General features: G+C 41.0%; 1 protein-coding gene across 14 annotated transcripts in view; it reads right to left on the bottom strand.

The window, feature by feature from the left end:
* The window catches only part of PLD5 (phospholipase D family member 5), a 438,248-nt gene that overhangs the window by 136,252 nt on the left and 275,522 nt on the right, over window positions 1-26,474 (bottom strand). For all 14 annotated transcript variants that reach the window (XM_055233749.1, XM_055233751.2, XM_055233752.2 and 11 more), the window contains one exon: window positions 7,023-7,150. In XM_055233749.1, coding sequence (XP_055089724.1) covers window positions 7,023-7,150 — 128 coding nt within the window. The remainder of the gene's footprint in view (window positions 1-7,022; window positions 7,151-26,474) is intronic.

The raw sequence follows: 26,474 nt of genomic DNA on the forward strand, positions 1-26,474 counted from the left end.
TTATCAGCTCAACAGAAACAGTATATAGAAGTATTGAAACAGCTGCTTAAAGCTACTGGAGCGTCAGTTTGGCAGGCTCAATTAAGGGACCTAACGCAAACTGTTGTATCCCAAAACCCATGGTTCCCTGAAGAAGGCACCCTAGACGTAAAGCTCTGGAACGAGTGGGGAGAAATCTTAAGCATCACACGCAAGGGCAAGGTCCCAGTATCATCTTTAACGCTATGGGCCTTAGTTAGGGCAGCCCTGGCTCCATTATACACAGAAGAACCTAAAATGGAGAAGGAGGAAGAACCATCAGCTGCTTTACCACCTCCTCTTCCCTCAGCCCCGATATAACCAGGCCAAAATAAAAAAGGGGAAACAGAGGTTTTGCCTAAGCCCCCTCCTCCAATAGATAGGAAAAAGGACAGGGGATATGCTGCGGCGATGAGACCCTGTCTTAAGCAAGCAGCATTAAAAGGAGAGCTCTTCGCCTGCCCAGTAATGCAAGATCAACAAGGCAATCAGATGTATAAACCCGTTTCTTTTAACGCTTATTTAAAAATACGAAAAAACACTAAAGGCCAGAGCTGTGCGACCAAGTGAGCAGTGGGCAGAAGGAAAGTCTCAGCAGCACGAGGCTTGCAGACCTGGAGCCAACAAATGCTCCCAGGAACTCGACCTGTACAGCAGCAACGCAATGAGGAGACAGGCCCAGCGTGCAGAAGCTAGCCTGCTGGGGATGGGCAGGAGGCAGGTGCAGGAAGGTCTGTGCAGCAGGCAGCAGCCGCCAGGCAGCGGGGTGGGGGAAGGAGCAGTACAGAAAGAAGCAGCACAGACAAAAAGCGACAGCACCTAAGCAAGTGCAAAGTGGCTGCCGCCCTGGGGCCTGCCTACTCAGCTTTCCAGCTCTCCGGCCCGTGGCAAAATTTCGTGTGCTCCTTATGTACAAGCGACATCCCAGATTGTAATTCTATGCTAAGATTTGAGTAAAATTTAAAAATTTTAAAAACCTCTTTCTAATAATGGCCACTGTTATCTCTCTCCTACCCCTGACGTGGCTCTCTCAAGATCTGATTTGGGTAGAACAGTAGCCTCTGAAGGGAAATTACAGAAGGCCCATGAATTAGATAAAGGGCAGTTAAAAGCTGGACATGTAGAACCATCAAATAGTCCTTGGAATTCACCCATTTTCGTCACTCCCAAAAAGTCTGGTAAATGGAGACTTTTGCATGACTTACGTGCTATTAATGCCAATTTGCAACCTATGAAACCCCTTCAGCAGGGGCTCCCTTCCCCCATGGTGATTCCTCACAATTGGCCTATAATTGTTATTGACTTAAAAGACTGTTTTTGTATGATTCCCCTAGCAGAACAGGACAGAAAAAAATTTGCGTTTACAATACTAGCTATCAATAATGAAAGGCCAGCTTGTCAATTTCACTGGAAAGTGCTTCCTCAAGGAATGCTGAACAGTCATACCATGTGTCAGTATCACGTAAATCAAGCTTTGCTCCCTAGTAGAAAAGAATTTCCTGATTGCAAGGTTATTCATTTTATGGATGATATTTTACTAGCAACCCCAACGGAACTAAAGCTTTTAAATGTACATACCTCTGTCATAAAGAATACAGCTAAAAGGTTTGATTATTGTACCCAAAAAAGTACAAATGTCCTCTCTTTGGAAATATCTTGGGTACATACTAACTTCCTGGTCACTAAGACCTCAAAAGTTTAAATACTAGCAATTTACACACCTTAAATGATTATGACACCTTAAATTATCAGAAATTACCAGGCAATATCAACTGGCTCTGCCCCACTTTAGGCATTCCTGCTTATAAGCTGCAAAACCTGTTTTCTATCTTAAAGGGCAATACAGTCCTGGATTCTCCCAGATATTTAACCCCTGCAGCAAAAAGGGAAATCAGGGAAATAAAACAAGCCATCTCTCAGAGGCAACTAGATTGCATAGACACCCATTATTCCATCCAGTTATTTATTTTTCCCACCAAACACTCCTCTGGAGGGTTAATAGGACAGATGACCCCCCCAGCACTGCGCTTTCTAGAATGGGTTTTTTTGCTCACATACCGGGACTAAAACACTCTCTCCCTATATCCAGTTACTTAGTAAAGTCATCCATTCAGGTCGCAGACAGTATTTTTAGTAGAGACGGGGTTTCACTGTGTTAGCCAGAATGGTCTTGATCTCCTGACCTCGTGATCTGCCCACCTCAGCCTCCCAAAGTGCTGGGATTACAGGTGTGAGCCACCGTGCCCGACCTATACATCTTCTTTTAACTTTTGCATTTATATGATGGCCCACAAAAATTAAAATTGATAAAGGTCCAGCTTATGCCAACTCACAATTCCAACAATTTTGTCACACGTGGAATATCCAACATTCCACAGGCATCCCGTATAACCCCCAAGGACAAGCCACAGTAAAACGTGCCCATTCCACTCTTAAAAATATGCTCAAAAACAAAAAGAGGGGAGTATGGGTAAAGACCCTGCAACACTATTGGCACAAGCCTTATTTACCCTTAATTTTTAAAATTTAGATGACAAATTTCAATCAGCTGTAGATATGCACTTTGCTAAAACCTCTCAAGACATAAAACCTGCAGTTTTATGGAAAGATGTGAACAGTAGTGATGTGTGGTCCAAATGAATTATTAACATGGGGAAGAAGGTATGCTTGTCTCCCCACCCCCTCGGGTCCTCTTTGGATTCCAGCATGACGCATCAAACCATAGCATGACATGGCTAGGACCTAACCCGGTACCAGAAATGAAGAAAATAACCCTATAGGACCCACAGCCCCAGACAATGCACCTTCCTTGGACAACACAGGCCCTGGACAGAATGCTGAAGAAGACAAGTCAGAAGACTGAGCAAATCCTGCTCTGGACACAGACACCATTCACTCCAGATAATTGTTCCTTACTATGCTTTATTAATCTTTTTAAATTCTCTCACTTTACCTGCTACCTGTACCTGCTACACTCTATTAAGCTTATCTTCTAAATCTGCCTTTTTTCAGCCCTGTTATCTGGGGAGACACTCCCTTCCCAGCTTCTAACAACATGACTGCTTGGCTGGAAGGGGTTAACATACCCCCAGCGGGGTTCCTTAGTAACAGCACACATCAAACTGAAGTGCCAAGTAATGCTGCAGGTCACTCCTTGATTGGAAAAGAATGTTGCTAATTATACTCATGATTGTCTTATGTTATTTGCTAATTCTAGGATGCAAAGTCAGAATAACAGCAATGACCGCCTTGCCTGACAGACCTGCTGCTGCACACAGCTGTATGCTTCAGTCAACAGAACCCAATGCAAAAAACAGAAAAGCAGGAGATGTGGGAGTTCAGTCAGGCTGGTGGGAAAAATTTTAAGATGAAGTTATAGGACAGAGACACAAACCTTGGAAGGCTGGAAGGTTTTGCAAAAGTTTCAGGATAGGGTTATGGCTAAAAGCAGCCTAATCCTTACCTTGAGTTAATAGCTTGGGACACAGATACAAAGGAATGTAGAGTATTTTATCTAAATAGCTTGTTTACTCATGTGGTCCTAAGACCAACCTTTGATCAACCTCAGGTGCATAATTGCTCTCTACTTGGGAAATCAGCAATGTCAATTACCCTCTAGTGGTGTTTACTCAAGACCTTTGTCATTTAATCTATATTGAATAAATGCGAGCTTTGCTGGCTGTTCAGGGCCACAACTCTTTACAGCACCTTCCTTAGTGTCTGTGAGTGGCCTGGACCCTCAGCCAAACTGACAGGCAAAATATCTGTGTCAGCGTATGTCTCTCATCCATCGCTGGGTTAAGGTCTGTGGGTCAGACCCCCACACACTTTCATAGCTAGAAAGGAGAGGATTCAATGCTTAGCTTCAAAGTTTTATAGGACATGCTGACTCTGTTAGGTGCTGGTGCAGCTGGTGATTTTAAGTTGGAGCCAATACACATCTACCATCATAAAAATTGTGGGACCCTTAAGAATTATGCTAAATCAACCCTGCCTGTGCTCTATAAATTGAACGAAGCGGGGATGATAGTACTGCTGAATACAGCATGGCTTACTGAATATTTTAAGCCTGCTGTTGAGACCTACTGCTCAGAAAGAAAGATTCCTTTCAAAATATTACTGCTCATTGACAATGTACCTGGTCACCCAATAGCTCTGATGAAGATGGGCAAGGAGACGAATGTTGTCTACATGCCTGATAACACAACATTCATTCTGCAGCCCAGGGATCAAGGAGTAATTTCTACTTTCAAGTCTTTTGGAAGGCTATATAGCTACCATCTATCCTCTGATAGATCTGGACAAATTAAATTGAAAATCTTCTGGGAAGGCTTCACCATTCTAGGTACCACTAAGAACATTTGTCAGCTGGGCGCGGTGGCTCACGCTTGTAATCCCAGCACTTTGGGAGGCCGAGGTGGGTGAATCACCTAAAGTCAGGAGTTTGAGACCAGCCTGGCCAACACGGTGAAACCCCATCTCTACTAAAAAATACAAAAATTAGCTGGGCGTGGTGGTACATGCCTGTAATCCCAGCTACTTGGGAGGCTGAGGCAGGAGAATCACTTGAATCTGGGAGGTGGAGGTTGCAGTGAGCTGCCACTGCACTCTAGCCTGGGTGACAAGAGGAAAACTTCAAAACTCCATCTCAAAAAGAGAACATTTGGGATTCCTGGGAGAAGGTTAACATATCAACATTAATGGGAGTTTGGAAGGAGTAGATCCTAACTCTCATGGATGACTCTGAGGGGTTTAAGACTTCAGTGCAGGAAGTCACTGCAGATGTGATGGAAATAACAAGAGAACTAGAATTAGAAGTGGAGCCTAAAGATGTGCCTGAATTGCTGCAATCTCAGGATAAAACTTGAATGTATGAGGAGTTGCTTCTTATGAATGAGCAAGGGAAAGTGGTTGAGATGAAATCTATTCCTAGTGAATATGCTGTGAACACTGTTGAAATAAAAAGGATTTAGAATATTACATAAACTTAGTTGATAAAGCAGTGGAAGGGATTGAGAGGATTGACTGCAATTTTGAAAGAAGTTTTATTGTGGATAAAATGCTTTCAAATGGCACCACGTGCTACAGAGACATCTTTCATGAAAGGAAGTCAATTGATGTGGCCAACTCCACTGTTGTCTTATTTTAAGAGATCGCCATAGCCACCCTAGCCTTTGGCAATCACCACCCTGATCAGTCAGCAGCCATCAGGCAAAACCCTCCACCAGCAAAAATCTTACATCTACATCTGAAGGCTCAGATGATTGTTTCTAGCAATAAAGTATTCTTAAATTAAGGTAAGCACATTTTTTTTACATAGTGCTATTGCACACTTAGACTACAGTATAGTGTAAAGGTAACTTTTATATGCACTGGGAATCCAAAGAAATTTGTGTGACTTGCTTTATTGCAGTGGTCTGGAACTAAAGATGAAATATCTTTGATGTATGTCTATAGAAGCAAACACATACTGACTTCCTAGTTTTCCTAGTTCAACCCAGAGATTAGTGAGTTTGCAGAGCTCAAGTATTGAGCAAGAGTAGTTGGCATCCTATGACCACCACATCATTGCGGATTTGCAATTGGAAAGATTCCAGTGAGTAAAAAGTTTCTTGATGAATTGTGTTGTTAGATTTTGTTAAAGAAAAGGGTGAGAGAGAAAATCTGTAACTTAGCACCCCAGAAAGATAATGAAAGAAAATAATTTTTTCCTAAATGTATTTATTTTAAAAGATCAGTGAAATAAGAGTGAGGGGTTTAGAGTATATGACTTGGGTTTGAGTTCCGGCTTTGACATTTCCTAAAAGGTGTCCTTGGGTAAGTTACTTACCTATGTCTCAGCTTCTTCCTTTGCAAGATAAAGTTATAAGAGTCGTATTTCCAAGAAAGAGTTACTGTGAAAATGGAATGAGGTTATACTCTTTACATGCTTAGAAAAATGCCCAGCATAGAGAAAGCCTCAATTCATCGAAACTGTTATTGTTGTTAATAATTTCTTCCACTTACCGTAGATATAAGATAATAATTGATAACAATAATCATTGATTTCACTGGAAAACCTCACAAACTATAAAGCTGATAACATAGGTTTAACTCTTGGAAAATGTATAATTCTTCATGTAATTGTTAGCCTCAACTTTGGTAGATTAAAATCTGTTCTAATGCATAGGTCCTGCTAAGCAATGCTTTATGTCACACTGAGGTAGACCAAGAAAAATTCCACATAGTTGAGCATAATAGAAAGGAACACTAATTTAAGATAGATGATTAAGTAGAATCGCGTGATCCCAAATTTTGAGAGCTGTGGGGAAATAATGGGCCGGGGAGGAGACAATATCTGTGTGTAGGTGTGGAGAGGAAGAGGAGGAGAGAGTGTTGGAGTGTTGATTTAAAAAGATGTTCTGAGAAGGTTGGCTAGTCTTCCTAAGTATCCAATGACTAGGAACCTCCTGCCACTGGATGACTAATGGAAAGATGGTGATTTTGTAATCCTCTGTGGATGGCCTCTGACACAAATAAATGCATAAAAATCCTGAGTGTGTGAAAATGTATTTTCCACATATTTGAAGTTAATCATTTGTTAAGAGAAAGATAACATCCTCATCTTGAGATTAGAGAAATAACTCAAATGATTACTCCTAAGACATATTACTCTCTACTAAATTTGTGTGTTTCCCTCTGTCTCATAGATGATGCAATATCATCCTGAAAATATAGGTCTGGGTGATGTAAATTACATAGCAATCTGCTCTCAGGAATCTGGGAGCAGCCTATGAATTACAAAAGCATTGAAGCAATAACAGTTTTTACTTTTTTTGTAAGATGATCCTGACAAGGAAAGGTTTATCCTTTCACGTAAAAGGAAGATGAGCCTCTTAAAACTACACAGTTAAGAATAATAAAAGCTGTAGGTTTTAGTATCCTTATCTGCAGTAGCATGCTTTATGAAGGTGGTAGCTTCGAGAGTGACAGAACACTGAGTTTACATAACATAGAAAGATTACCTGTCCCAGGGATTGCCAGTCCAAACCTGCACTGCCGATATACACGTGCTGTTTGTCCACGATCCAGAAGGAGGACTGCAGCCGGCCTTTGTTGTAAGCGGTCATGTTCATGTACGTCACCTCGGCTCCTAGGAGTTCAAGGAGAGTCTGGTCAGCCTCTGCATCGAGGCCCTGCCTGGGCTGTCAGTCACCTACCAGCGGAAATACTCATGTTCACCATTTGTCCCAATTGACATTTAGGAAAGCTAAATATTTATGTTAGTTTGGTGGAGAGAAGGTCCCCAAGGTATTATTTTGTTCCCTAAAACAAAGAAAACTAAAAAAACAAAAAAAAAAAAAAACAAAACAAAAAAAAGAAAAGAAAAAGCTGGGGGAAATGCATTTTCCTATGCCTATGGCAGAAGAGGTTTTGTATATAGTGACAAGACCACGGCTTCTCAACTCAGATCTGCACTGAAATCCTGGCTCCACCACTTACCATCTGGATGGTGAGATAAGTACATCATATGCAGTTTTCTTTTCTGACTAATTTTAATACAGTTTGCAATCAATATAAGGATCAGTCTTGTGCAGTATCACAGCTCTCCTCAATAAGACGTTGGCCTCATTATGCTTTCTATACATTTTTCATCCTGTGACCCTTTCACTTGCCTTTACTTCTTCATTCCTTCCCTTTATTATTTAATCTGGGTTTGGTCTCTTCTTCATCTTTATCTGATAGTTTTTTTATTGGTTTATATTTTATTTTTGAGACAGAGTCTCACTTTGTTGCCCAGGCTAGAGTACAGTGGTGCAATCTTCGCTCACAGCAACCTCCACCTCCCAGGTTTAAGTGATTCCCTTGCCTCGGCCTCCTGAGTAGCTGGGATGACAGGCCTGCGCCACCACGCCCGGCTAATTTTTGTACTTTTAGTAGAGAGGGGGTTTTACCATGTTGGCCAGGCTGGTCTCAAACTCCTGACCTCAGGTGATCCACTCGCCTAGGCCTTCCAAAGTGCTGGGATTACAGGTATCTGACAGTTCTTTATTTAAGCAACGATTATTCAAGCTTTACTGAAATGCAACCTTGAATGGTTAACTAAATCACTCAGACTATTGTTAACACCAAAAATATATTTGAAGAGCTGAATGTGACCAATTGTTTTAGGCTTCATATGGTAGGATCCGGTGTCAAGCCTTTATGTATTACTTCTTCAAATGCATTTACAAACCTCTCAAAAGAAGCATACAGTCCATTTAATGCAAGGGTATTTAAATAAATTTCTGCTAAAGGTCTATTCCCTTTAAAATAATAGACCTATGTGCATATATTTAATGAATTAAGCTATTCTGTCTTCAGGTATTCATTATTAACAAAGACAGTATATTCCAGGGGCACACTTCATTGTCTGAGTCTTCGTTACCAGAGGCACACATAAGACTGTATGCAGAAGGATACATTTCAGCCTATCAGAAAGGACGGAGAGTAATTTACACTATGAACTTAATGCTTAACTCACAATGCATCTAACTTCCTTGTGGCAGGAGGATGAAAAGAGATGTTATGAGGTTGGGAGAGAATCTCTGAGGGGAAGCCAGCACCCAGGCTGATTTTCTCTGAGGGTAGAGAAGTTTCTTTGTCTTACAAGTGGCGGGCACATGTTTCTCTGCCTCCAGCCACCCTGGAAGAGTAACATCCAAAAAAGAGTTGCAGATCCCAGAGGAGGAACTTGGGTATGGCAGAATCTGAATGTCTAAAATGGGTAGTTACCCTGGCAGGTATGGAGAGACCCAAATCTGCATGGAGGTGTGGCCGGCCCCACAGACACAGCCGCCAGTGTTCCTCAGTAGATAAACAGAGCATTTGTCCTTAGATACAGGATTAGTTCCCTAGGTCTGCCGTAACAAAGTACCCTAATCTGGATGACTTAAAACAGCAGAAACTTATTCTCCGTTCTGGAGGTTAGAAGTCCAAAACCAAGGTGTCAGCAGGGCCAAACTTCCTCTGGGACATGTAGGGAAGCATCCTTCCTTGCCTCTTCTGGTGGTGCCCATTCATCTCTGGGGTTTCTCGGCTTGTAACTGCAGCACTCCCATCTCTGCCTCTGTTGTCCCATGGCATCTTCCCCCTACACCTCTATTTTCTCTTCTTCTCAGGACACTACTCAAGTTGGATGAAGGTCCTGCCCCCGACTACAGTATGATCTTATTACATCTGTAAAATCCCTATTTCCAAGTAAGGTCACAGTCTGCAGTTCTCAGGATTGCATCTTCTACATATCTTTCTGGGGGACACAATTCAACCCCGTAACAGAGACCCAAGTCACTTTACCTGGCCATGCTTTTCAATAGCAATCAACTGGCCAGCACTGAGGGAAGCACTTTCTCTTGTCTCTGGGAGGAAGAGAACGAAGGTAACCCTGGTGCTGGCCTCAGATTCCATGTCAGCATGCACCTTGTCAAGCCTTCCCTTGCTTTCTTATTCTGCCTAGAAACTCCTCGAACCCTCTGTGACACTGGCTGGCCCTCATCTCCTGGCGTGAGACACTGTGTCTGAAACTCGGCCCCATGGCCAGTTGCCATTTGCATCAGACTGTTTAGGAGTTCTCGGAGTCCTCATCTGTTGCCACACAGGTCCCCTGCAGCCCCAGCCTGCTGGCCTCCAAGGCAGCACTGAGTCAATTGGAAGAGTCCACTGGGGACGGTCCCTTTGTACCTCTCCATCCCACGGCCCATCTACACTGTCCTAAAAGTAGGCAATTTAGCTTAAAGAGTTTGACTTCAGAGATGATGGGTCATGTGTAACCCTCCAGCCAGAGCCTCTGCAGCTACTTAATGATGCCTAAAATTATTTTACAAAGGAAAAGTAGCATTCCTTTGACAAAGCTTTACTGAATATCTAATATACACCAGATGCTGTGCTATGTAAAATTAGGGATAAAAGACCTCAAGTGACTGATTCAAATTCAGGCATACTAAAATATTGTCTTAGTCCATTTGAGCTGCTATCAGAAAACACCATACTCAACGGAAATGTATTCCTCAGAGTTCTGGAGGCTGTGAAGTCCAAGACCAAGGCATTGGCAGATTCAGTGTCTAGTGAAGGTCGACTTTCTGGTTCACAAATGGCGCCTCCTCACTGTGTCCTCATGTGGTGGAAAAAATGAGGGTCTCTCTCTGACTTCTTCTTCTAGGGGGACTAATTCCATTCAGGAGGGTTTTGCTGCTTTCCTAACCTAGTCACTGCCAAATCCCTCACCTCCTAATACCATCACCCTGGGGGTTAGTATTTCAACACATAAATTTGGGGGGACACAAACATTCAGAGCACAGTAGTGTCATCTTTAAAATGATCAGGATCTGCTCCAGTCCTGCTGCTCAGACAGGAGGGGCACCGAGGAGCTGAGAGATCAGAAAGTAGAGTCTTACTGCTGTATCAGGAAACCCCAAGTGAAGGCCGAGAGCAGGAAAGACAGTAAATGGCTTCACAGTCTGCCCAGGGCCAGGGATCCCTGTACAAAAGCCAGCAGAGCTGTATGTAGTGATATGTAATGCTAGTAATTCCAATTTATTGAATACCTGTGTGTGCCCAGTGCCAAGATAGCTACGTTACAACAGTCTCATAGGGCATGCTTCATTTTCTCTATTTTAGGACACGATAAATTCCTGTATGTGGTATAAGAAAATCCACTGAAAATATTTATGATACACCTGAAAAAATATATATTTTTGTATATGGTTCATGGACTATCACTTCCCCATTATAAATTATCTGTTTTTCTATCTACATATTGATGCTCCATCTAGCTCTGAAGACATAAGCTTTTATCTTTATTAATATCTGGATATATATATATATATAGTTATGTCTAACATGTCCCTCAGTTTGTTCAATATTTTACTTAAGAGAATTTATATTTACATGCACTTTTAGAATATATTTGTTCATTGGTTATAGAAATAATCTTCATCCTATTGGGTCTTTATGTAATATGTATTAGGAAGCGATGGTTAACATACAATGCCGTCTGACTGCAAAATATATTTAATGATTAAAAAGTATATAATATGCCACTTACTGCATTTATGTGCACAACCTAAATTTGAGTTTATTTTATACTGTTGTGTTAGAATTGCAATTAGCAAAGACATGCAATACAGGCCTGAACATTTAGATAAAAGGGCAGAGTAATTTTTCTGTTTTTCATGTATTACATTTATGCAAATACAGACAATATAAAATAAATCAAATTCTTTCCATTTATATTAAAAATTTGACAAATTTTTATAGAAGAGATGACTAATTTCTACTTCTAAAATAATGTTAGGCCTTTTTTTTTTTTTTTTTTACAATGTCACGTATTTTTAAAAAATGTATAGAATGCCACAATTTTATGAGCACTAACAGAAACACTTCAGATTTTTTACTATACTTATTTTTATGACCCAGAAAACAGGGATCCTACATATTAAAGAGTTATTGTGTTAAAATGACAGCAAGAGCTATGCATAAGAAACATGGAGTAATTTATGAGAGCCACTCATCAGTACTCACGGGGGTTATTCAAGCTTACTACCCACATGCAAAAGAATGCTGAAAACCAGCCCATTTGTCCTCTTACTGGTTTCCATTTCTCCATGGGAATCACCAACTCACAGGAAGCCTTTTCTTTTTTTTTTTTTTTTTTTTGAGACAGAGTCTCGCTCTGTTGCCCGGGCTGGAGTGCAGTGGCGCAATCTCGGCTCACTGCAAGCTCCGCCTCCCGGGTTCACGCCATTCTCCTGCCTCAGCCTCCGAGTAGCTGGGACTACAGGCGCCCGCCACCGCGCCCGGCTAATTTTTTGTATTTTTTAGTAGAGACGGGGTTTCACCGTGGTCTCGATCTCCTGACCTCGTGATCCGCCCGCCTCGGCCTCCCAAAGTGCTGGGATTACAAGCGTGAGCCACCGCGCCCGGCCCACAGGAAGCCTTTTCTAAAATTCTGTGCTAGATTATTCAGAGCCAACAAAGGCTTTGCATTACCAAATAGTTAATACGTTCAAAACTAATATGTAGGTTAGTGACAGTTTTTAAATCCAATACCATTAGAAAACCACAGGTTTTAAGAAAATTATTTTCCATTTATATTAAGGTACAATTTACTTGTAGTAAAATTCACCCTTTTGAGCATATAAGGGTTTTGAAAGAGAGTCGTGTGACCATCACCACAATCAGAATGCAGAACAGTCCCCAGGCTTCTTTTGCAGTGACTTCCTCTTCAAACCCCAGCCCTTGGCAACCACGCATCAGGTTTTGTGTGTGTGTGTGTGTGTATGTGTGTGTGCATATAGTTTTCCTTTTGTAAGAATGTCATACAAATCGAGTCATAGAGTATGCAGCCCTCTGAATCCCGCCTCTCACTTAGCATAATGCACGTGAGACCCATTCATGCTGTCGTGTGGAACAGTGGTTTCCCTTTGCTGTTGAGTGATATTTCATGGTATGGAATGCACCACACATAACACATGTGAGACCCATTCATGCTGTCATGTGGAACAGTGGTTTGTTTCTCTTTGCTGTTGAGTGATATTTCACAGTCTAGAATGCACCACACATAACGCATGTGAGACCCATTCATGCTGTTGTGTGGAATGGTGGTTTCTCTTTGCTGTTGAGTGATATTTCATTGTATGGAATGCACCACAGTTTGCTTATCCATTCTCCAGTTGAGAAACATTTGGGTAGTTTCCACTTACTGGTGATGACAAATAAAGCTGCCGCAAACACTCATGCATACATTTTTGCGAGAATGTAGTTTTCATTTCACTTGGGTAAATACCTAGGAGTGAGATTGCTGAGTCATATGGTAAATATATGTTTAACTTTATAAGAAACTGCCAAACTGTTTACCCGAAGCGTCTGTACCAGTTTGCATTCCCACCAGCAATATCTGTTAGTCTAAGTCATTCTGTATCCTTGCCAGAACCTGGTACTACATTTATATAAAGTTTTTCCTTTAAATATTATAGACTTCTGAGATCAGAAAATATCTTTAAATCTGGCTTCATTTAATTAAATATATTTTTAAGACAGCTTTGAAAGCATATTAAGTATGATTAACCATTTTTTTGCTTTTATAAATTTCTTTTCTAACAGGAAAAAAATATGTGTCGGTTTCTCTGTGTGCAGCCCCTGATCCATTGCCCAGAGACCTCCGGATGTCAACCGAGAGATGCATACATCACAACGTGATGCGTCAGGACCATGGCCTAATGGCTGCGCACAGCTGCTGGTGATGAGTCCAGATCTCTGCAGATCCTCCTGCTTTCGGCCCCACAGTCTACTTGTTTAACTGATGATTAATAGGCATTATTAGTAACTCAAAATAATGTTTTTTGATGCCAAAACCAAAAGTGATAAATCAAGAGTATATCCTTCTTTCTATTGTTGCTTTATAAAATACTTTCATGCTATCCAGGCAGTCCTAATTAAATCTTAAACAACAAACAAGGCTAAGGTTCAGAACTAGAAATGTTAAGAGCTACAAATATGCTAACTGATGTGAAAAGTCAGGTCCCAGTTGGTCATACTAATCAAGATAAAGTGATGTGGCTAACCTCCAGGTTTTACATGCTTCTTGGGAAGTCAAATGTTAAAAATCAGGAAACTCCAAATTACTCATTGCAACTCCTTTGAGATTTAACAGAGATGCTTCATTGAAATTTAATAGACAATGTTCCTGGTTTGGGAGGGGTTCTGTTTCTTTACTAAACTATTCTTATGCTATTAACCAAAATATCGTACTTTATTTTGTGCTTACATATTTCAATGGAAATAATTCTGTGTTAAAATTTGAGAAAATGAAAATATTAACTAAAAAGTTATTTAAAAATTTTTAAAGAAAAAAGTATAATACCATGATGAATTGAAAATTAACGTTGCTACTTTGAAGAATCGAGTTGATTATATGTACACACATTTTAAAAAGAGGATATTCTTGAGAGCCTTCCTCTAGCAAGACTTTCTAGCATTAAACTTGTTTATCATAGATCTGTTCCAAATCCCATGTGGTGGAGTTAGTAACTATCTCATCTATAGATCATTCTTTTTCAGGACACTAATGTTTGCCTTACAGTCAGATTTCAGAGTCCCTCATTGTTTTAATTTTTCATTTTTTTTAAGAGATGGGCCTCACTATGTTGCTCAGCTGGCCTTGAACTCCTGGGCTCAAGTGATCCTCCAGCCACAGCCTCATAAGTAGCTGGGACTATAGGCATAAGCCACACACCTGACCTCAACACTGTTCTGTCTGTTTGTTTGTTTTGGAGACAGAATCTCACTGTCACCCAGGCTGGGGTGCAGTGGTGCGATCTTGGCTCATTGCAACCTCTGCCTCACAAGTTCAAGCAATTCTCATGCTTCAGCCTCCCAAGTAGCTGGGACTACAGGCACACACCGCCACATCCTGCTAATTTTTATATTTTAGTAGAGATGGGGTTTCACTGTGTTGCTCAGGCTGGTCTCGAACTCCTGAGCTCAGGCAATCTGCCTGCCTCAGCCTCCCAAAGTGCTGGGCTTTACAGGCGTGAGCCACCGCACCCGGCCCTCTTCACTATTCTTTATGTGTGGATGATATTACATGGGTAGGGCTAAATGTCACCACCAATTTCCTGCAGTACAGATCTGTGGGGACCATCCTTTGATGTGCATCTGTGACATGCCTTTTAGGACGTGACTGTGTTTGTGATTCTACTCCTTCATGATCAACTTAAAAATTCCCAGACTCATATTTTGATTAGAAACAATTCACAGAAAATATCAGATATTTGTTGAGCGGGAGTAGTTAATGCATCATCCCAGGATACCCATTCCCATCTAAAACTGCTAAAGAATTATTTATTATCACTTCCATTCCGAATCTTCTCCAGAAGCTTGTTGTTATCTCTACGTTAAACACTAGTTTCTAGGTTAAAACTAGTTTCATAGCTAGTGTTATCAAAATGGAATATTAGATTCTGAAGAGGTTTAACACTGGCGTGTTCACATTTACACATGACACTTACACACGAGGAAGATGGGAGGGAGGAAATGAGCAACTTTAAGGAGACAACTAGTTGAAGAATTTAATTCCAGTGAAGATAAGGAAAGTTTAATTCTGCCTACTCTTGAATTGATATAAACTAGATCTATCTTCCACATGTCTAGCAGTTCTCTTTCTGTCTCCCTCATAAAGAGGACACAAAATCTTCACAGGGTATTTGTGAGTTGATGTTATGTGTAGCGTATACATGCATCATCTCTTCCCTGCTGACACCTTCTTTTAATGGTACCCGATGCACCTGCAGGACACAGAATGGGAAAGCCTAGGTCCCACGTGAAAACATGTAGTCTCTATTTGGTCACAGCTGATTGGACCAAATCAAATGTAGGCACTGACCTAAGCTGAGCCATCCCAATTTCTTCTTTTGGGAATTCAAAATCGAGCCACAAAGTAAGTTACTTAAAAGCAGCTGTGTTGGGGAGTCATACACATACAGACGTTGGCATGACTGTCCAAGTCCACATAATAGAAAGATAAGAGAAGTCAAGCTTCAGAGAATGAGGGAGGGAGGGAGGGATAAGGAGAGAGAGGAAGGTAGGGAGGGAGGGAAGGAAGGAGAGAGAGAGGAAGAGGAAGAGGAGCTCCAGGAGAGAGCAAACCAGAGTGAAAGACACTGTCCTTGCAACAGAGAGAAATGGTGAATGAGAAAATGGGGGGAGTCTGCCACTGTCCCACTCAAACCAGTTTCATGACTTTCTGTGAGTTCCTCTAAATCTTTAGCATAAATTACTTGTCATTTAAGCTTGTTTCAGAAGGATTTTCTTTCTTTCCTCAGCTATTCTTATGGTATTAACCAGATAATGTTGTACTTTATTTTGTGCATACATAATTTTTTTGAAGTCCCTCAATCTTTATATGTGTGCTTTTAATATTAGACTAAAACTGTTTACTTGTGGCCTAAAAGCTCAAGCAATTTTTAGCAAAGAGCCTGTTGCACAGGTTGCATGAGTAAATGATTCAAATGCCGAAGATTTAAAATAAACATCCTGTCAAAATACTCATCAAAATGGCACAAAAGAAAACATGCTAGTACATTGTGGTTAAGAAATGGAAAATAATGCTCCACATTCCCCATGAATCCCCCATGATGAAATCAAACAATTTATCTCCAAGTTCATTTCCAGTAAGCCTCGTTTTAAAAGCATATTATCAGCAGCTTTAATATGTCTGACGATATAACACATATACCTTCAAGAGAATGTATGTAACTTACAAGTAGATTATAAAGCATAATAAAATGGGTGCTTGTGAATCTTCCACCCTAAAAACTAGAACCTCACCAAAATGTACTATTAAAGCTGTGTTTCTCCATACAGATACATATACGTACATCCTGTTGAAATTGAGTTGGATCTATAGATCAATTTGGGAAGAATTGACATATGTATGTGGCATAGATATTTATTTATTTGTTGATCTTCTCTCAGCATTTTGTTACTGTATGATTTTTGACACTGTCACGAATGGAACAGCTTTTTTATTTTATTTTGTTTGCTGCAAGTGAATAGAAATATAATTGACTTTTGTTTAGGAGTCTCATACACTGTAACTTTCCTAAGCCGCTATTACTTCTTGTATTTGCTTTCTAGATTCCTTGGGGTTCTTTTTTTCCTAGAATATCATCGCCTCTATAAACTGAAGCAATTTTATTTCTTCTATTCCAAAATGTATTTGTTTTCCTTGCCTTATGTCACTGGTAAGACCTCTAATAAAATATTGATAAAAATGAAAAAAAAAAAAAAAAAGCTATGTTTCTCAATTAGGGTCCATTCAGTTCCCCAACCTACCCACTGCCCCATCCCCAGGGGACGTGCAGCAATGCCTGGAGACATTTCTGGTTGTCGCAACTGTCAGAGGGATGCTATTAGTATTTAGTGGGTAGAGGCCAGAGATGCTGCTAAACATCCTACATTGCACAGGATGGCCCCCAAACAGCAAAGAATTCAGCTCAAAATGTTGGCAGCTTCAAGGGTGAGAAGCCCTGCATTAAAGCTGTGTGTTTATGCCTAATCCCATATCTCTACCACTTTCCTGTAACGCAACCACTATTTTAATTCAGTATTTAACATTATCTTATTTCTAAAATATAATTTATCCCATATGTATGCATCCCTAATAGCATTATAAAATTAATCACTAGCTTTTGAAGCATATATCAAAGGGAAACATAACACTATGAATAATTATAGATTTCTGGAAAGGTTTTCACCTATTTCCTGAAAGCAAGGTTTGCAGCAGAAATTTATCTTATCTATCAATCTCTTCTTCTGAATATATTAATTTGTGTGAACAATGAAAAAATCATAGTTTGCCTGTTCTTAGGGGCTTTAATTCTTATTAACCAGTACAGTTCAATCAATTTAATTACCAACATTTTAGAATTCATTGGCTAGAAGGCTAAAGGGGCAACACCAAAGGATGATAATCATCTGTCATGACACATCGTTGCTTTCAAATAATTCAGTAAATGAGAGTAAGGAAACTTTTAAGATAATCAATTATGTATTCCAGCTGTCAAAATAAAAAGAATCTTAAGAGCACAATGCATTTTTAATTTTAACGTATCTATTCAAATACTGGGAAAACTATGTTGTAGAATCTCTCACAGGTTGCTTTGATGCTTCGTTTTTAGTCTACGGGTTTGGACCCACAAGGGTAGTTTTTAGGAGCTGTCTCTTCCCTGTCATACATTTGTCTTATGACTAGGATATTCTGCTTCTCGGGAAATACTGTGCTTTGATTATATATAACCTTCTGGCCCAACAGTTAAGCTATCTACAGGAATGTTTGCTTTCAGAAACAATTAGGCTTAAAAATAAAGACTGTGCTCAAAAATAATTAACTTACCTAAAAATAACATTGACTTAAGTAATATTGCCTCAATTATGCATAAAATTTAAACATTCTACACTTAAAACGGATCAGCAAGAACATTGTCTATGGTGGCTCATTAGTTCTACTAAAAAATAATAAGGTCTAGGAGGTTGGTAGCTGCCGGGGCACATGCTACAGCTTCCTCCCTCTTCCTCCTCCCTGTTGAGGTCACACAGCTATCTCTATGGCCACGAAGGAGGACAGTGGGGAATGATGAGTACTCCCGAGGCATCTGTGTTGATGCCAGTGCTCACGGAGAGAAGGCAGCCTCTTAGAGCCCAGCACAGTTGCAGTGCCAGGGAGGATGGGGATCCGGTAGCTTTGGAGGAGTTTGCTTTCTTGGAAAAGCCAACATCATTCTCTTTACCTTACTATTTGCCGTCCAGTAATGCCAGAAGATTCCACAGCCCAATCTGCTGTGATTCTGAGATGACGAACCTACTTGTATTGTTACATCACACCTCATCTACTACATCAACAGCTTAGAGGAGGCTCACCAACCAGAGAAAACATATGGCTACCACTGAGTTAGGTAAAATGGAAGAGACTAGAATTCTTCAAGACATTTACAAAGATGTTTCGAGAGAATAATCTAAGGATAAGGCAATGAGATTAGAAATTTTTAAAAATCCAAAACAGCAATTCAATAGAGGAAATCTAATATAGGATTAGCAGCACTGAATGCTGAAATAATAACCTGGATGTTTAAAAGGAGTAATTCACTTATAAGACAGTGTGAACACAAAGAAATCGAAATGACTAAAAAACTAATGCAAGAAGGGTCTATCCAGGGACATTAATATCTCAGAGTCTCAGAGGGAGTAAAAGGGATCTCTTTAAAAATAAGGAAGAAAAAGAAAAAAGATGACAAATGTAAGCAAAAATGACGAGGGAGCTTAACTAAGATATTCAAAATCTAATTGCGGTAGTTCTATAAAGAATCAAAATCAGAGGAGAAGAAATTATAAATAATACTAAAATTCCCAAGGACTAAAAGACCTAAGTTTTAAAATTTTAAAGCCCACCAATCCCTGGCGAAAGTTTAAAAAGGCCCACGCACATATCATAATACAATTTCAGAATATTGGAAATGAAAAGAGATTTTAAACATTTTCAGAGAGGAGATGAACAAATAAAAATACCATACAAAGATTAACTTGAATTACACCAGATATTTTAATAGTAACAGAAAACTGGATAATAGTCTGAAGAAAACAATTTGTATATCTAGCAAATACTGAAGATAAAAGTATTTTGCTTTCTCATTGAAAGTAGAAATTCTTCCAGAAAATGGTCAAATTTTTAAATAGTATTCACAAATGGGGGAGAGTATATATTTATGTAATTTGGGGGGATGTGTATCTTATTTAGGAAGGTATTAATTTAGAATATAAAATATACGCTGCATTTTTTTTTCTATTTGAGTATATATAATTGAAGGGAAAAAAATCATCAAGTCTTAGTACTTTAAAAGGCTTATTCATAAGCCAGGTGTGAGGGCTCACACCTGTAATCCCAGCACTTTGGGAGGCTCAGGTGGGCAGATCACTTGAGGTCAGGAGTTGAGACTAGCCTGGCCAACATGATGAAACCCCGTCTCTACCAGAAATACAAAAATGAGACGGGCAAGGTGGTGGGCACCGGCAATCCTAGCTATCCAGGAAGCTGAGGTAGGAGAATCACTTGAACCCAAGAGGCAGAGGCTGCAGTGAGCTAGGATCATGCCACTGCACTCCAGCCTGCATGACAGAGTGAGACTCCATCTAAAATAAAATAAACTAAGAAATAAAAGGCTTGGCCGGGCACGGTGGCTCACACCTGTAATCTCAGCACTTCGAGAGGCCCAGACCTCCTCCTGAGGTCAGGAGTTCGAGACCAGCCTGACCAACATGGCAAAACCCCGTCTCTACTAAAAATACAAAAAATAGCCAGGCCTGGTGGCAGGAGCCTGTAATCCCAGCTACTCGGGAGGCTTAGGCAGAAGAATCACTTGAACCCGGGAGGCCGAGGTTGCAGTGAGCTGAGATTGTGCCACTGCACTCCAGTCTGGGTGACAGAGCAAGACTCTGACTCGAATGAATGAATGAATGAATGAAATAAAAGGCTTATTCATGTTGAGCTTGGTCACTGAAAGAAGATAAGGTCATTCTTTGGTTAGGTATCTGTGACAGGTATAAGGGACTGAGTCTCAGGGGAAGGGAATGACTTGCCTGTTGCCCACAGCTACCAAGTAAGTGGAGACCCAGGGTTTTAAGTTCAAATTCAGGACTCTCCTGGCCTCTGGCTCAGAATCACACAACAATCTGAATGACTCTGACGCCCTAGAGAGAGGTTCCTCTTACAAGTGGGAACGCTTAAAATAAATCACTATCAGAAAAGACTGATTTCTAATGAGGCTCCTATTCAATATTGTTCCTTAAGAAAGGCTAAAGGAAGAGAGAGATAGGAGTTGGGGGTAGTGAGGGCAGCAGGGAGGGAGGGAGGGAGGGCTGGCGGCGGGCTGGCGGCAGGCAGGCAGGCAGAAAGGAAGCAAGTAAGGAAGCAAGCAAGCTAGCTAAGTGGTCCTTCAGAGGTTTGGCTTTGTTCATTATCTCCAGCAAGTAGCATAGTGCTGGCCATGTTTTTGGGTCCAATAAACATGAAAAATAAGACGAATAAGTGAATGAGTGAATGAATCAATGTTTGCAAACAGCCCCCCTCTAGCTCTGTGTGTCCCTCTCTGTCTCCTCCCACACTCTCTGTCTCTGAATAACTGACTGAACGAAATCAGCCGTGGCCTCCAGCAAAGTCAGATTAAACGTACTGGGGTGGAAAAGGAGCCAGCATTGTCAAGGAAATACGCTAGAAGAACAATCCTTTCTACGTGGGAGGTGTGGTTAAATTAAACTTTCAAGATGGTTCCATTCCAAGCCAAATTCATAACAAAAGGAAAAATTAGGCAGCAAGACAGGACTAACTAACATGACTTAAACAAAACTCCCAAATGTTAATGCGTTTGTTCCTTCCTTTGAGAACCAATAGTTTCAATATTTATTCTTCTCCCAGAAAAAAAATTACACTGTATCTTCCATTCCAAATGAGATAGGAATTCATTTCTTTACTTCTCAACTTATCACAGAACTCAGAGGAGGGGAAGGAGGGAGGGTTTCTTTGTAGCATTCATTCCAGCCAACCGTGCATTGAATGCCTCTTAGACTTCTAAGTTCTCCTTAGCGCTGCTCCAGTCTTAAGGAGCCCCACATCTTATGAACTCAATCAATGGCCATCAGATCTCAACACTCTTGCCAAACCCCTGCTGCAGGACAAAGACAGTGGCATTGAACTTTTTTTTCAGAAAAGAAATGGGTAACAGTTAAACCACATATGAGACCAGGACAAGGTGAAGAGGCAATTCCAGGTGTCAGCAGGAATCACGGAGCTGGTGGACCAGCAGAGTGAACTCCAGGAACTGGGGAGGCAGATGATAGAGCAGAAAATAGGGACATAGGGAGAGGGTTTGGGTGGTCTAACTTAACACCTGGAGATGCCACCTGCTGGGAATTCATTGGCCCACCTCGGTTTTCTTGCTCCTTGGTGGTACAAGAGTGGCACGTGCTCACCTCCCTCGACATGCGGGCACCTGACACGCTCTGATCTTTCCTCTGGTTTCTTCCATTCTCAGCCCCCGATTCTGCCAATAAGCCTAACTGGGGATGGGAAGGGAGAATGCAGTAGGAGGGAGGGAGGTGAGAGAAAGGCTCTGAAGAAAAATCCTGTGGATGGCATCTCTAGTCATTTCCTGGTGTAGACTCAAGGCCCTGACATCAGACTTCTGCCACTTAGTAGCTAAGTGTCCCTGTACAAACCTGTGCCTTGGTTTTCTCCTCTATAAAATGGGGATGAAATAAGAGAGGAAGTATGTTATAGAGTTGTCGTGAGCTCTAAATGAGCTAATAGATTGAAGTACCTGCAAGACAAAAGTGCTCTGAAATGTGAATTTCTGTGCAGTTCCCTTTTGTACCCACTCATCACAAGAGTCATTTCTTATTTAGCATTTGTCTTCCTTGCTAGGTTATAAGCCTCATGAGGGTAATAACAGGGTTCTGATTTGGCCACACCCAGAGGTATTCAATAGATATCTGCTGAATGAACGAATGAACCACCTTTAGATCACCTTTAGTATTCCCTTCATAAGTCGCCAAGAAATAACGCAACTCATTTAATAAGCCTGTGGCCATTCAATTAGGTGATAGAACTAGGGATAAATGTTCAACTTTTAAAATTAAATTCTTCCTGATTAACGTTGGCTCACCGTACCCAGCAGAAAGCTCAGTGTATAACCTAAAAAGGTCCCTAAGTCTTCATTCAGTCTGAGAAACTCAGAAATTTCAAACGGGAAATGCTCTTGGGCCATGGAAAGGAAGGGAATGGTAAGAAGAATATGAGAGTAGCAGGATTTGGGGCAGAAGGAGGGAAAGCATGTGTCTGTATGTTATAAAGGAAAGTGGAGACACTTTAAAAAAAGCAGGTTCTCTAATTAACAAGAGTAGAAGCTTCAGGCAAGGATCACACCGCAAGCTGGAGTGGGAACCTGCTGTGTTCCTTGCCGTTCTTGAAGCTGTTGATGTCCGACTTCCTTTCAGGGAAGGGCTATGCTGGTCCAGACATCCTCATCACACACACAGAGAGGCACGTTGTGAACAGAATGCTTTGCCTGGAACATTATTTTAGCGTAGTTCTCGTGTCTCCCAGTGCAGAGAGGGGGAAAAGTCCTTCAGAGAAAGCCTCCTGCAATCCTGTTAATTCATTTGCCTGGAAGAAAGTATTAAATCAAGCTTCGATTTTCTATAATCATGACTTTTGGTGGCACATTTCTCAAGCACATGAACAAGTGACTGTGATATTAGGTGCCACGGTCTGAACGTGTGATTTGTGAAGGGGGCAGAGCCTTCATGGATGGGATTAGCACTCTTACAGAAGAGGCCCAGAGAGACCCCCAATTCCTTCCACCACACAAGGACACAGTGAGAAGATGGCTGTCTATGAACAAGGAAGTGGGTCTTCACCAGACATGGAATCTGCCAGCGCCTTGACCCTGGACTTTCCAGCCTCTTGAACTATGAGATAAGTATTTCCATTGCTTATAAGCTACCCAGTCTATGGTATTTTGCTATAGCAGCCTGAACAGACTGACAGTGGGTTAAAAGAAATGCTTCCAAGGGCTCCCAATCTAATGCAAGAACTCCCAGAAACTATGACCTATCCTGAAACAGACAGAATTTTATATCTGTTTTCACAAGTTTCTCATTTAGCCTAAAGTTTTACATAGTCTTTTTTTTATATCAAGCTCTGTCTAGTGTCTAGTGAGTCAAGAATAGAAGCACTTTCTCCCATCTCCAGAAGGAATTACTTTTGCTTTTGAAAAAAATAACAAAAACAACAAAAAACACCTCACAAGCATCATAATTAGAAGCCAATAACATTTAAATACTATTAAGAGATTTAAAGGGAGGTTTGCACCATGGGAAATCTTTTGTTCTACAACAAAACAATTTCTGAATAGAGTTTTCATGAACTGTTCTATCACAAAGATATAATACCCTGGGGGAAAATCACCTGCTTCTAAAAATATGGGTTCACGATTGGTAGGGAGAGGAAGAAAGCCTGGCTAAGCTAACCCACACATATGTTCCAGTAGCCATTCCTTTTTCAACTTCAGAATTCCTCCATTTCTAAACCTTTCCTTAGAAAAATGTAATCACTGTTTGAACTATCTTCCAGGTTGAAGCCTGCCAAGGAAGAATTGAGCTCACAATTGATTGAAATTAGAACTTGACAGCTTTAATAACCCAATTAAAAATAAAAAAGAATCCAGGATACTGAAAAATTGTTCTTTTCACACAGACAAGCAGTGTGTCAGTGACTGTCTTCCCACCATTAACCACGGAACAGAAAGCATGTGTGACTGTGTTTTATGAGACTGCAGCTCAGGGGAATTCTCTTAAATTTCTTTCTCCCTTTTTTTTTCTTTGAAAATCACCAAAGAAAAAAACAAACAGCTTGGGTAGATAAGTTACCAAATTCCATGATTCTATATAAATATCAGAGCTGGTATCATGTGTCATTTACTCTGCAGAGATTGTGTAAGATTAACATGAGTTAATATTTTATATGAAAGGAAGATGACCTTATAAAATGAGTTAAGAAAAAAAAAAAACACTTTGTGCCATTAGTAGAGGAAAGAATAAGGCTTCAGGTGCCAGTTCTCAACGTATTGCATCTCAGATCCAAATCTGTCCTTCAATACCTGTTCTGTGATAATGGAGGGTTTTCCCTTCAGCTTTTCTTCTGCACAGACAGCATGAGGTAGAGCTTTCTTAGTAGGGGTGCTGGAGGGACAGTGCAGGAGCAAGGGGGCTCTCCTGCTGTTTTCAACTGGTGCACAGTGGGCCACTGGTGTGGGTGTGAAGAGATCTGGTGATGCTCAGTGACAGCCACATGCCTAAAAGACATAGTCCCTCAGTGCCCTTGCAGCACTGGCCTGGGCTGCTGGTAACAGTCTTATGGCCCTCTCCACATGGATGCCATGTAGGCCACACCCCCTAATCCCTCTGCTTCCTTGCATGCCTGGCCACCTGCTATGGCTCACCTGTGCCTTACTTGCATCCTAGAGGCAGGATTGCCAGATTCATTAAAATAAAACAAGATTCTCAGTTAAATTTGAATTTCAGACAAATAACCATAATTCCTTACTATAAGTATATCCCATACAACATTTGGGCCACACTTAGACTATAGGCAGAGCAGCCAACTTTGGTATCCAGAGGGCTGCAATCACACATTCTCCGACGTGTCTGAACCCTACCTAGCTTTGCGTACACCCCTCATCCCTCCTGTAACATAAAGACTTTTCTTACAGTTTTGAACCAGAGATAAGTAATTCTTTATATTACATTTCCCCTAGTTTAAGTTACTATGTGGTTTCTGTCTTCTGATTGGACACAGACTGATAGACTTCATATTCAGAAAGAAACAGAGAAGAGGGTGGTGAAGACCTTTGTGAGGTAATTTGCAAGTGAGAAAATACTAGGCATGTCCAGGTATGCTTACAAAAGAAATTCTGATCAAGGCAATGCAGAGTCCTGAAAACAATAAAACACCTAACACCAGAAGCCATCTGAATTTAGGGTTTTGGGATCTGTGGCATGAAACACCTGCTACCCTCTTCCTGCACTTCATGGCTACTCTGCGGCCATTGCCCCGTCAGCCCAGCTGCCCTATTGTTGGCTGTAGGAGCATCATGCAGATGGACTGGGGGCTGATGATGCCCCTTGCTAGCAGGCGGTCTAGCAGTCCTCCTTAGAGAGTGACAAATACACCTGTAAGGTGCAATCGAGAGGCAATCGATACATGCTGCTGTTGAGCTGAGGAGTTTCCATGATCTAAGTAAAGGAATGGGAAGTTTTGAAAAAAGAGATGAACTGTGCAGAGAAACTTAATTACTGGAAGTATTTTGTGTGTAAGAAAGTAACATCTGAGGAATTCTCTTTGAAAGTTCTCTGGGGGAAATCAAACTTTGTGAAGTCATAGAATCCTTATACTAAAAAAATCAATTTCTGAGACATGAGCAAGTGTGGAAGTTCAATGATACGGCTATTTGAGGTTATGGGGCCATCTGAGTGAGCAGAGCCTTTGGATGACTGTGGGGCCAAGCAGGGACCTCAGGGAGAGTGGTGGGGGCCATAGCAGGCTTTCGTTAAAGCTCACAGAAGGATCGTGAAGGTTCTGCCCTGGTATCCTCTGTCTGGGTACTTAACTTACTGGGAGGCTTGCAGCGTATCCCAGTTCAAGTGGGATACCTGGAGCTGCCTCAGGCCAGAGATCTGTTTGCATAATCTGCTTGGATTCTATATCATGTCGTGAAGTAAAAGGTGATCATTCAAAATTTATAACATTTTTGAGGAACAACAATCTCATCCTTCTTTGTACTGTAGTCACTCAGGGGTCTTGCATTTCTCCCACTGGGTTATAAACTAGAAAACTGGAACTTGTATTCACTTAAAATCCCCCATTGTCTGGCACATGCTGTAGAATCTCTGTGCTCCTCAGAGAAAGAACAGGAGTAGGCACAGTACCACATCTTTGTCCCGTAGTCTGTGCGTGCTCAGGAAGAAACACAGTCCTTGTTGGTGGAATGAATGATTGGAAGCCTATAATTCTAAAAAGAGAAAGCTTATGTTGTATTGACTTGGACTTGGTTCACTTTTTGAGTTACCTTGCATAATTCAATTGTTTTAAAGCCTGTTAAGACTAAGTGCTTTATTTTATAACCATCGGAATTATCAAAGACAGCTGAGGTGGTTTTTGAAGATCTTTCTTTTATGTGTGTGGCTGGGGACATGTGTCGTATTTACTCATGTGTACTCTGATTAACATGATTACGTAAGACCAAATACAAGTGTGTAAAGAAGTCCTTCTTCCCGTCTCTCCTAGAATCTAGATCTACCAACAAGCAGCGGGAGGTGCCTGACTGCACAGC

Source organism: Symphalangus syndactylus, chromosome 19 (assembly GCF_028878055.3).
Source record: "Symphalangus syndactylus isolate Jambi chromosome 19, NHGRI_mSymSyn1-v2.1_pri, whole genome shotgun sequence".
Taxonomy (NCBI): Eukaryota; Metazoa; Chordata; class Mammalia; order Primates; family Hylobatidae; genus Symphalangus; species Symphalangus syndactylus.